Here is a 12,687-nt window from a genome sequence, read left to right as displayed (position 1 = left end):
TATGATTTAATATAAAACATATCATTTTTATTTACCAAAAGGACAAACAATTGGCTTTTTTTTATGTCGAAAAACTAATACTGATCTTTAATCATGCAAATCATTTTATGAATATTTTTTAATTAATATAATCATTTACACAACAACTTTTATTTAGGAAAATAACAGGAAGCTGCTATATTCCGCTGATCTCGCGAAACCGGAAAACTATCGCGAGATTATCTGAATCTATTCCGTGGACTGTGTACTAGTTTTCTGACAGTAGTTTTCTGTCCTCCGCTGTTCTGTAAGCAAGTCTGCTACCTGCTTTCAGGTGAAACTTAGCAGAGTTTCTCTCAGTTCTAAATGAAAGCTGTAATTCTCGCCGCCGGGTACGGTACCAGGCTGCAGCGGGATGTGGTGGCAGACAGCAGCGGGAGGTTCGCTCACCTGGCCGGTGTTGCCAAACCGCTGCTGCCGGTGGGACGATGTGCTCTGATATCACACTGGGTCAATGCTCTGACCTCCTCTGGGTGTGTGGACGGCATTTATGTTGTTGTAAGTAAAAGAGCACAGCGTGTCAAAGGTGAAATGTACAATTTGAGGTACTTGCATCATATTGTGCAAATGGAAGAAAAAAAAAACTTTTGACTCCATTAATGAAAAAGTTAGTTTCTAGTTGATTATCACATTAAGAGTTTCCACAGAAAAGATCAGATTAGAAATGATAATGGTAAAAAACAGTATCCTAACAGTTTATTTTAGTTTTCAAAGTAGTAGTCTTTCATTTACTTGGGTTATTATAAAGCATAGTACACTATATGAATATTAAAGGACAGGTATATAAGGAGCAGGTGTGATTCTTGAGTCTGTTGGGGCCCTGGGTAAAAATGTATGGGGGGGGGGGCTCCAAACAACTTTCATCTCCATCATGTCTGCCTCCTCTTCCTCTTCCTCTTTTTTTCCGTTTCCTTTTTCTCTCCTATAGACAGATAATTCTAAACACAATCTTATAACCTATAATTAATACAAAATCTGCCGGTCTTGTGCTTTACTTTTTGTTACAGAAACGTGTCTTCTTGTTACATGTTAATGCATCAACAATGGAAATAATAATCAACTAATAAGTCTTACAAACATTACACTTAAATGCCCATTTTCAGATTTTCCTTTTGACTTATTGTTAAAAAAAAAATGTAACAAGAGGATGATGAGTTGAGAGAAAATGTTTTTAAGGGCAAAATAACATTTTCTTAACTGCTATTCAAGTAGTACATCTTCTGGAGTTTGGAATTCAGTCACAGTTAGATATGTTTGACCCATGCTTGATATGATATACATTTGAAATTTCATCAAGGCTGTTAGTCATCCCTTTATATAAACCTGAACTGAGACTGACGCTCCTGTTTTTCTCTTTATAGACAAACGCTCTGTACCACGCGGCGTTTGAAGAGTGGGCCTCACATTTCACAAACGTCAAGATTCTCAGCGATGGGACAAAAAGCAACGATGTAAAATAAAATTTGTGTTTAAATGTATTGTTAATTAATAAGATACATCTGAGGGGGCCACGTCTTATACTGAACTTTTCTTTTCAGTAGTCAAACTCTAATTGAAGTAACTTTCTTATGTGAACAGGAGCGTCTTGGTGCTGTGGCCTGTCTGCAACTGGCAGTAACGCACTTCAACATCAAAGACCATGTGGTTGTTATTGGAGGGTATGTTAGAGCTGTTGGGAACTCCTGTTGTAAAATATCGACCTATTGTTGCATATGTTGATGCTAAATGACTGACGGGTACAAAAAGTGTAGCATTGCATTGCTTCAGCCTGCAGCCCAGAAAAGGCTCGATCAAATGTGCTCGATCAAATAACATCCTGTAAATGTGCAGGTATTTGCCACTGGTGGGATCATACTGATATAAGAAGTGTCTGTGGACATTATGCACAGGATCTCTGCAGAGAAATAGCGTACATACGGTAATCAACATTCATTACAATGCCCTCTTTAAAGCAACCACACTCAGTTGATGAAACACTAGTTTCACCTTGCAGGTGCTGCTGGTCTACTGATACCTTGAATTGAAAACTTACAAATTGAGGCAGTGGTAGACAAGCAACTCGTATTCTCTGTGTGGAAATGACAGTTTTCTATCAACGGAGTCTGGTGGTTTGGATGAGAGTAGTATACATCAATGGAGTCTGGTTTCATAAACATCATTTCTAATATGTGAGACAGAAATGTTGGCTAGTCAGTGGCAAAAACAAGCTATTTAAGTGGACTTACTTTGTTCAGATCATCATAAGTTGCAGCCATCACAGCCTGCTCACAGGTGAAGCAACAGCTGGAGCACTTCTTAAACTTTCTGAACCAGTTCGTCATTTGTACTGCAAAATCTTAAACATCTTAAACCCTTCAATAGGAGCAAAATGAAAATCAGTTTCTGTCTAATGAATAGAACCCTTTCTATGTTTCACAGCGACACACTCTTTAAAGAAGACTTCAGCCTCGGTGAAGTAAAGAAGAGATTTTCTGACCTACTAGCCAAGTGTGAGGACGACTGTCTGGTGCTGTCTTATCAGTGCAAAGAAGAGGGTGAGTCTTTTCAGAATCTACTGAAGAAATAAACCTTCTACGTGCACCTTTGTGAAATCCTGAAGTGTCCAATGTAGTGTCCGGCCTCTTGCTCAAAATCCCTTCTGTGTTGTGTGTCCGGACAGAAACTCGTAAATATGGGATTTTGGAAGTGGACGGTGATCTGCGCGTCCTGTGCATGAAGGAGAAACCTCTTCCTTCTGAGACAAAGTCGAGGAGAGCTGTGAGTTCAAAATAAACACCGAATAAAATAAAAAAAAGAGTTGATCGACCTTCAAATTGTACGATACATATCCTCTTGAAATACATGAGCTTAGTGATGAAAGACCTGCACACCAGATTCTCTGTCTCAGTGATTTCTTTAGTGGCAAAATAATGGCCTCTGATTGTATTAGTAAAGTAAGAAATACTGTCTGTGTCGTTTAGTTATCTTGTTTTTATTTTGAAATGAATACAAAGGTTAAAGTCCGGACAATCGGCTTAAATCGGAGGGTGTGTACATCCACATCAGGTCTACAGATTGTAAACCTGTATTGGCCTGATATAACACTATTAGAAGCAGAATATTCAATATTGTCACCAACAGAATCAAGTCAGTGTCAGCTCATCCATCATTCACAGTACACATAAAGGTGTTTAAAAAAGCAAAAGGGCTACAGGAATGATCATCAAATGATGACACCCAACATTTACTCTGAATGTATTTAAACAGCATTTACATTTCATTTCTAATCTCTCTCTTGACTTTCAGTGTCCCTGTTTCTATGTGTTTTCTAAGAAAAGCCTTCCCCTGCTGGACACCTTCATGGAGGAAAAGAAGGTCAAATAAATAACTCAAATGTCTGACACATTATGAGAATTAAGAGTAAATGCTGTGTTTTTTTTGTTTGTTAACTATTATGCACACTGTTTTTATTTACAGGAGGCTCCTATTGAGGAGAAAGATGCTCCGGGAATCTTTGTGTCGTGGCTCATTTCCAGGTAGATTCTGGAGGACCTTTGAGTTTCCTTCAGCTCCACATCGTCCTCAACAAAGTCGTACAAATGATTCTCTAATCCTGCTTTGTGACACTCCCTGTTCTTGTCGTCTGCATGTGCTCAATGATGAAGATACTCAGCTAACATGAACAGTATTTATAAATCAGAGTGTTTCTTAATAAACATGGACCTGTTTGTTTTTCTTCTCCTTTCAGGAAACCTGTTTACATTCATGAGATCTCTGGGCGTTTTGATGTCGGAAACCTGCCCTCCTATATCGAATGTGACCTTTACTTCAAAGAAAAACAAGATGTCGACTCTTACATGGTGTAGAAAATCTGCCATATTTATTTCACCTTGAGAAAAAGAAAAGTTTAGATAACCCCAATCAAATATGAAATCTTGGTCCTAGTAAAAAAAAAAAATCTGAAATAATAAATCAAGAATTACACCTGTAAATATACCTTTTAATATTATTTTTGATGTGATTTTATAATGAACATTTTCTATTAAAATGATTTTCATACAGTCTACCCTGTCAGCAGTCTTGTGCATTTGTCCGAGGCCTTCTCGCGTTTATCCTCCATCTTTGCGATGCGGGAGCCGAACTGCATGGCTCTCTTAGGCAGGACGGCTGATTGGCCGAGACCGAGCTGCCTCGCTGTCAATCTCAGGAGGAGTTTCTCCCCGACACCTCGAGGAAGCGTCAGATCGGCCTTTTCCCACACGGGGAGAGAATTCAAGAAGCTCACCACGTCCTCGTCCAAGTACGGAAACCTGCAGAGCCCAGAGTTACATAAGTCAGAAATCCTACTCTTGATAATGGAGGTGAGGATAACTCAATGTAATGAGCAGAGTGCGCTTAGCTTCTTTTATTTATATATTTTCAGAAGATTCACCAAATATCTTCAGTAATAAGGGGACAAAGCTAAATCAACTACCAAACAACTTTTAAAAAGAACAGCTTATAACCTCTGACAGCAACTTGATTTGAAAAATGACAGCCGTAGCTACATTATTCACAGAAAGTGTTGATCATATTTTCATGAATGAAAATGAAGAGCAATCAGATCCATCAAGTTTTGCAGTTCAAAGCAATTCACCCCAGCTCTGCAGGGCTGGACGCAAGCAAACATTGATGCAAACAATGCACTTTTTGATTGACTTCACAGTCAGAGCAGGACAGAGCACTCAACACATGTTAGTCCTCAAGGAATACAGAATCCTCATCAAAAAAATATATACTGAATGAAAACATAACAACTTGCCCCATAGTGAATCTCTGATAGGGATGTAAATGTTTTAACCTTTTGAAGATTTATTAACTCTTAACTCTGCACCTCAGACAGACTTACCTCGCCTCTTTCCCATGGTCGCCGATCACTCGGTCGTCTCGACCCAGATTCCTGGAAGAGATCCTGCCCAGCTCCATGGCCAGCTCCTGGATCAGTCCCTCGTGTCCCGATGTTTTAAATCGGACTCTGTGTCTGGAGTAACCGGCGAGCTGCTCGTCTGCTCCAATTCCTGTTAAAATCACCTGCAGGATGAAGGAGCGACACAGAAAAGCTGAAAAGCTTCAGTATGGAAGTGGAGGATTGTGAAACATATCAACAGCTATTATATATTTTTTAGAAATAAGAATCAGTAGATTTGGACTTTTTAAAGTCTAATGTCTGATGTCTGTTCTTCACCTTTGCTGGCGATGTGAAGGGCTTCTGGTCGTCCTCGTCCTCGGAGATGAACCCTTTCCCTCTGGATGCAAACCACACAGCACATCCAATGCTGTCATCCAGCACCGTATCCAGTGGATACACCAGATGACACACGCGCTCCTGTCGCATTTCCTGCAGCTCCTCCTGCGTTACATTGACTTCAACAAAATTCCACCGTCTTTCAGGGTTCAAGTCTTGTAATTCCTTGAGACCAGCTCTTCCTGTAATTCTGTCTGGAACGTCAAAGGGGCCGGATGTTTGTGACTCAGCACCAGGTTTATCGTGTGTGGGTTTGTTGTTGTGCTTTTTGGGTTTCTTTGCAGACTCTTTCTGCTTCTTTGGCTCCTGCAGTTTGAACGCTACATTCAGAAGGTCTATTGGTTCATGAGCAGGTATGTGACGATCAGCTAACACAGCTAGGATCATTGAATCGATTCCTCCTGAGAAAAGGACAGCAACACGAGCGTGGTCATAAGTGGGAGGGGGATCATCCTGAATCCTGAAAGGCAGAGCCTGAACACGTCGTCGTATCGCCTCGCTGAGAACATCTATAAGACCGTTCACCTCGTGTTGTTTCTCTTTGCTGGCAAGCAGCTGCTCCAAATCCTTAATACATGAGTCTGAATGAATTTCTTCTTCATTTATTGACTCTGGGATGGATGTATTAAGAGGGCACACAGGTGAGGTGAGCACCAGGCCTGCTTCGTTCATCACAGCACTGCAGCAGCTTGGCACAGACTCCAATATAGTGTCACTGCAGCCCGAGTCGGGATGATTTCCTCCATGAGCCCAGGGAAAAACCTCGAACATCACTGAACCAGCTTCTGTGGCTGCCTTCAGATCGATCCTGTACACACCAGCTGCTGGGACCTCTCGCCAAGCAGACTGATCAAGTCCAGAACTGTAGGATGCAACAGAGGTCAGAGTCAAGGCGTTTATGCTCTCATCAAATTTCCACAGCAGACTCCGCCTACCAAAGAAGTCTCTGCCAAACCAGAGGCAGTCCGCAGCCCTCTGGTAGTAAACAAACCCCCATGGTCCGCGTATAGTGGACAAAACTGACACAACCTCTGAGGGACTGTTGCAGGATGAAAGACGCTGAGCGATAACAGCAGTGTCGTTTTCCTCTGGCTTCACAGGGACACCTCCAAAAATCTCCCCGTTCCACAGGAGGACATTTCCAGCGCTGTCTTGAACCGGCTGAGTGGTGAGAATACCTCTCATGTGAAGAACATGGGCAGAGAACAGACAGTGATAGCAGGAATGTGTACCTCTTACTGTAAGATCCTGGCTGGAGTCAGGCCCTCTTCTCTTTAAATGTTCATAAATCTTTTTGTCGCGCTCAAACTGAGCAGGTGATAGACTCAGCAGGCAGAATATACCACACATTGTGGTGGTCAAGTGGTGAAGTCTTACAAATCCTGCAGCTCCTTCTTCAGGTTATCCAGTTCCCCTGGAAACAGAAAATAACATCCTCAATGTTTATCTACGACACACTGAAGAATATTTAGATTAGATGGATGATTACTTTGTTGATCCCCGGAGGAAATAGGATTTTTGTTTACAGCCAATGTCATTTAAATTACAATAAAAACAACACTTAGAAGAAACAGAATTCAGATACAAACAAATTAATCTTTTACAAGTTTGGCTTTTAGTTTTGTATTTGTTGAATGTTGATGAAGCTGCTATTACAAAGTGATTTCCCCTTGAGGATAAATAAAGTACTGCATCTATCTTTCTATCTATCTATCAAGCCAAATACAGAGAGCAGCAGGGAGCAGACAAAGTTTTATCCACAACAATCCTTCATCTCTCCTGACGACCTGTTCTTATAGTGCACAATAAAAATCTTTCTCTCCTGACCGACCCCGTTACTCTTCTGTGATTATACAATGCTTTATGATCAATTTGAAACAGCTTTCTTTGATTCACTTATCAACCCCAATAATGTTTATTTACTCCAGTTTGAAGCTCTGAACTTACTTTTGCTTGAACTCAGTGTCTGACCTCTGTCAGCTACAAAGAAGATGTTGCTGTTCCTCTGCTGGACGTAGACTTTCTGGGGGGAAATTACAGACAAAATGTACGTTAATGCATGTTGTTCTCACACCAAAAAGCACGATTCTCTTCAAAGTTTACCGGTGTTACACTTAAAAGAGTGATATATACTGCCCTACAAAGGCAAGAGACCTTAACTCGCCAGAGTGTAGAACTGAGAAAAATGACTTTAGGGTATTTTTGTTGCGAAGCCAAATGAGTTGCAGGTAGAACATTGGAAATGTGGCAATTCTTTGTCTTTTAATGAGGTTATTAATGTTCATAAAAATCTTTGCCTCTGCCTTGTTTTCTCGAGGGCTTTTGAAAGTTAAGGCAAATACAACCTACTATTTTCTTTAAAAAACAACACAAATCACACAAAAATGACAAAAACTCATTTTTGAAAAGTTGAAGTTACTGCCTTTTGCCTTTGCAGGGCAGTATATAGAGTGACCAGGTTAACACGTTCCCATGGTTTAACGTAGAACAAACACAGAGATAACGCAGAGCAAACGGCACTGAGAAAAGACAGTTCATTGAGTGGTGGTAATGATGGCAACTATTCTCCACCCGATCATCCATGGTCATATCATAAAGCCCGTGTTTGAAATGCGAATGTTTTCTTTCTGTGTAAAGCCTGGCTGACATTTTGCCATCAGCTCATCAGGTGTTTTTGGTTGTTCCTGTCATTGTTCTTTTTATTTTGGAGCTGCAAATCTGCAAATCTGTATCATGTGCGTTCAATAAATGTAAATGTAGCAGACTGGACACCCATGTATTCCTGACTGCATACATGCATTGTGAAAATACAACAATGTTCTGACATTTTTCTTTAAGTTTGCGTACTTGAGTATTTTTAAAAAGCAACTTTTCCAGTCCAGTACTAACTCTGGTAATAATGTCACTGAGAAACTCTCACCTATATTGGAGTCATATTTGACTCAAGTCATGAAGTTGTGTGGGCTACTATGTCCACCACTGACTATGACACTTTTCGACTTCATTGTCTTTTGCAACCATGACAACCAACCACAGTCACGAACTCGGCCGGAAGGTACCAGTTAACACAGTCACTCTTTAAAGCGAAACACCGGGCATGATCACATTTAAATAAATAAACGAATAAATAAAGGGTTAAAGTCGGTGTCACGTAGACTTTAGCTTTTCTTTAACACTGTACTTACCCTCGTTTTCCTCAGATTTGAAAGCTCGTCCACCACGACCTTCTGCTCCTTGATCTGCAAGTAGATTAGCAATTTAATGTTTTCATTTATCTATTTTAATAGCCAGATAAAGGTGAAATTACAGGTGAGAATGTCCGTATATTTACAATTTGACGTATTTCTTATTGAATTACATCCCGATGTAACTATCCCATTATTCGCTACATGTTGACAAGCTCATATTTGTACTGTTATATTATTAGGCTATATTTTATTATATTATCCTAACTAATGTTACCTTTTTGTTCAGCTCCTCCTTGAGTTCAGACTGTCCTTCAAAGTTATCGTCGTTATCCCGGCTTTTTGAAGACATTTTGGTCAAAGGACAAATTGAAAAACACAGTTTAGAAATCAGAATTGATACAAATGTAGTAGAAGTTAGCAGATGTTCACATGTTGGTGTTGTGAAGGTCTGAAAGCTCTTCCGCGTGGTGTGCGAGTGAGCTCTGTCAGATTGTCTCCTTACTGCCTCCTAGAGGTGGGAGGTTGAAATACACTTTATTAAATGTGTCTAATATTTCGCTAAGTGACCTCCTATGTGCTTTTTATTTGGTTCTGATTGTTCTTTTTGCTTGTTTGTTTGTTTTTTGTTGTTGTTTTCTGCCTGTTTTTTTTGTCTGTCTTTTTTTATTTGTCGGACCTGGCAAATGTCTAACAAAATTATTTTTTTAATGCATACTGTAAGCTGTCTCTAAAGTTGAACTTGAATAAAAACCTTTAAATGGAATGTAGATATAGCCTACTTTATTTTCAATTATCAATTTTACATTCTGTTGTTGAACATGCTACACACACACAGGCTGAAATACACACATGCATAAACAATATTCTATGGCTATGCATTTATGGAGAGTGAGGGGAGAGGTAGCGAGCGCTGCTGGACTGGTGGGGGGGGTGGGGGTGGTAGGAGGTTTGGTGCCTTGCTCATGGGCATCTCGGCAGTGCTTAGAAAGTGAACTGGCTCCTCTCCAGCTACGAGACCAATTTCCAGATTTGGCCTGCAATGGGACTTGAGCGGGCGACCCTCCGGTTCCCAACCCAGGTCCTCACAGACTGAGCTACTGCAGCCCTTCAAATATAAAGTAATTACACTAAATTTATCTTGTTGTTTATGTTTATTATGTTTATTAAGTTTAGGTATTTAATATTCACAAAGCTTTCCAAAGAAGCATAGTCATTTTACTTTCTGGGTGCCTATAAGTGGACTACTTTTGCAATCATTAGTGTCTCCCCCTGCTGGGCATCATAAAGAATGCATGTTTAAGACACTTCAACTTAGTGTATACAATCTATGGTATTAAATAATATGGTATATTATACCTTAGCCGAAAGATATATGTTAGAATCTAGATATAGATTTGCCTTCCTTGCAGAGGTCAACAGCTCGTTACGAGAAATACCTGGATGACACAATTTGTTCATCTTGCTCCAGCTGGGGGTCAGGCAACCTTTGAAACCTCCAGTTGTGCCAGACAAACACATCTGTGTATGATCTCACGTTGGTTTGAACGTCTATGTTGTATTGATCTGAAACAGCTGCCAGATGTTTACCACTTCATTCCCTGGAAACAAGGGCTATCCTTTTGGGAAAGGTGGCCAGGTCGTCACAGTCAGACAATGACCTTTGATGTTTATCGTTCTCTGTTGGGCACACGTCCTAGACCTCAGGTGGTGGTGGTTTTCAACAAAGACCACAGAGCTGTTCCAAAAATGGGAACAGATAACAATTTTGACGTCTTTTTTTAAGAGTGTCTTGGTTACTAAGATGTTTTGTAATCTTGCTGTGTCCAGTGTCATACAATCTTGGGACACCTCATGAGCCCCTCCTCAGTTATTTAGGCTTGTTGTCAATAGAGCTGTAGCCGACTAGCACCTTCTAGCTCTGATGCAACAAGGTGTAAAAGCCCAGCACAAAAAAACACAAAAAGAACACAATCCCTGCATGAAGAATAGATGAATAACTTGATCCAGCCTCAGACGCACTGCCCTGCAGTTAAGATTGCATGGAGTCTTTCTCTTCTTTAGCCCTGGCTTGTAAGTGTTAGGCCACATGAGGTAAGTCATTCTCATATTTTTGTCCTGGAAGTATAAATTTAGCCCACGTAAACACTTCTTGTTGTTACCCAGCACGACTGAAAAGGGATCCCGTCAGGGGCAGACATACCCGCTGGTCATATTGCCGCAAAATGACACAGGAGTCGTCTGACCACTGATGACAGGTAGTCCACGGCTGACACACCGGCCCACTAATGGTGCGGCTGGTAATCTGTTTGTACCGGCTCAGTGTGTGCAAACTTTCAAACAGATGAGAGCGCTCTGATATCCTTGAATAGATCACAAAGGGCCAGAAGTGCCTATTGTCAACACTGGGCTCAAAATATGAGCGTATCTTCTTGTTGGTGGCAGTAGAGACTGTAGAGAGGAGGCCTTCATGTTGTCTTTGGTCAGAAATCCACTTTTAACATCTGTATGAGCAAAGATAAAACAATGAAGATTTAAAGTAGACATGCAAAATTTGGGTTCTGGCATACAGTAGGCTGGGCCTTTATATACAGCTATATATAGAACGTCACTGTAAAAACAAAAACAAAACCCGATAGGCTATGTAGGCCTACAGGCTATAACGACTTTTGTTACAAAACCAAACCACACATTTTCTCACTCACCGTGCTTTGTGGATACGTTTTAAGTATTTTTTAAAGATCTTGCTGAAGCAAAAATAGTAAAACTCTTAAAGGTATTTTGAAATTGTGACAAACAAGCTTATAGGCTTTCTTACACAGACATGGATGAGTAAAATGATTCCTAGTCATGCCTGGACACAATATGAGGCTTATTGCCAGCAGAGACAATTTTGTAATTTTAATTGAAAGGACTATTTCACTGAATTTTGTAACAGGGAAAGATATGATTGTAACAGATATAAATTAACTGACCACAACTTCTTAGCAAAGCAAAATGTGGTGGCACAATGTGTTAAATCGTCTGAAAAGTTTGATGTAAGCCAAGAGAGTAAAACCTGTGCTTGTTGTTGGGGTCAGGTGCGATGGACTGTCAAAATGCAAGTCAACGAGACCCTTTTTTATCTGAAGTGTGAGGGTTACTCAAATCATGTAGGCCTACATTAACAAAACGCAATGACATGAAAAATGCTAAAGACTTTTGACTAAACTGACACAAATATACATTCTTACATAGTCTCTAAGGGGACATGGGAAGAAGAAAAAAAGTTTCAGGTGCACACAGAAAACTATGTGCCTATCGTGCGCATCAGAAACTGTCTTGACACAAGATACACTGATGCACTGTATAGCCCAGTGGTTATATCATGTACCTCATGTACAGAGGCTTTAGTCCTCATCACAGCGGCTCAACCCTTCTCTGCATGTCTGCATTCTCATATGAGCCAGAGATATCTCAAAGAGTTTCATGTGCACATGTAAAACTTTCTTGTGAGCATGTTAAATTTCTCCGGAGCACAGGTCAATTTCTGGTAAACACCAGAAAGTTATTTTTTCAGTCCATGTCCCTTTAACCCTCTGTAATTTTCAAACCCTAACCAAGGGATGTTTTAAGTCATTCCTAGCACTTGGTTGAATGCAAACATAAGTTGCTATGTCCAAGTTGTAAGTAGCTTCAAGGATTATCTTTAAACTAACATCCAACCCGATTCTTACTTAATCGTTACCTTGCTAGATAAAAGTGCTGTTACCTACACATTAAGGGTTTTTCTGTCGTACTGGTTTACACTGGAACAGAAACATTAGCTCTGAAAAGGTCTAAAACATAGGTTTACTGTTGTTTTATTATGTTGAATAGCATTGTTTAGAAAAAAAATAACTGTACACGTTGCCTTATTTCTAAGTGACATGAAATAAAAACCACACAACAAGATGCAGCACATTATCATAATGCACATCTGTGTTGTCATTTTTTACTGACAGTATACTGAAAAGACATGACGTTAAAGTTTTGACAAAGGACACAGGGGTCCCACTCAGCTCGAAAAAGTATTTTATAGTCCACTTTGCTTCCAGGTTCAATGAAAAATAATCACATTAGCCATGCATTCACTGAGCTGGTGTTTATTACGTTTGATGGATTCAGGCCAAGGAGGACACATTCATGTAGCCAGTAATTACAGCTGTGGTCCTGTTCTGT

The 12,687-nt window shown here is 40.2% G+C and overlaps 2 protein-coding genes across 2 annotated transcripts; one reads left to right on the top strand and one right to left on the bottom strand.

The window, feature by feature from the left end:
* The first annotated feature begins 217 nt into the window (after nt 1-217).
* On the top strand, nt 218-4,082 carry zgc:136439 (uncharacterized protein LOC678627 homolog). The gene is made up of 8 exons (XM_020633240.3): nt 218-537; nt 1,401-1,490; nt 1,618-1,697; nt 2,458-2,573; nt 2,699-2,796; nt 3,325-3,393; nt 3,496-3,554; nt 3,767-4,082. Exons 1-8 carry the CDS (start codon nt 346-348, stop codon nt 3,882-3,884), a joined length of 822 nt encoding a protein of 273 aa, XP_020488896.2. The 5' UTR covers nt 218-345; the 3' UTR covers nt 3,885-4,082.
* Nucleotides 3,877-8,969, bottom strand: asnsd1 (asparagine synthetase domain containing 1). The gene is made up of 6 exons (XM_029277205.2): nt 8,765-8,969; nt 8,488-8,541; nt 7,250-7,325; nt 5,243-6,716; nt 4,907-5,088; nt 3,877-4,328 (listed from the first exon to the last, which is right to left on the bottom strand). The coding sequence occupies exons 4-6, from the start codon at nt 6,650-6,652 to the stop codon at nt 4,082-4,084; spliced, it is 1,839 nt and encodes a 612-aa protein (XP_029133038.2). The 5' UTR covers nt 6,653-6,716; nt 7,250-7,325; nt 8,488-8,541; nt 8,765-8,969; the 3' UTR covers nt 3,877-4,081.
* Between the last annotated feature and the right edge of the window lie 3,718 nt (nt 8,970-12,687).

The sequence above is a fragment of the Labrus bergylta genome, chromosome 13 (genome assembly GCF_963930695.1).
Source record: "Labrus bergylta chromosome 13, fLabBer1.1, whole genome shotgun sequence".
NCBI lineage: Eukaryota > Metazoa > Chordata > Actinopteri > Labriformes > Labridae > Labrus > Labrus bergylta.
Note: the sequence above shows the minus strand (reverse complement) of the source record. Positions and strands in the feature narration are given on the sequence as shown.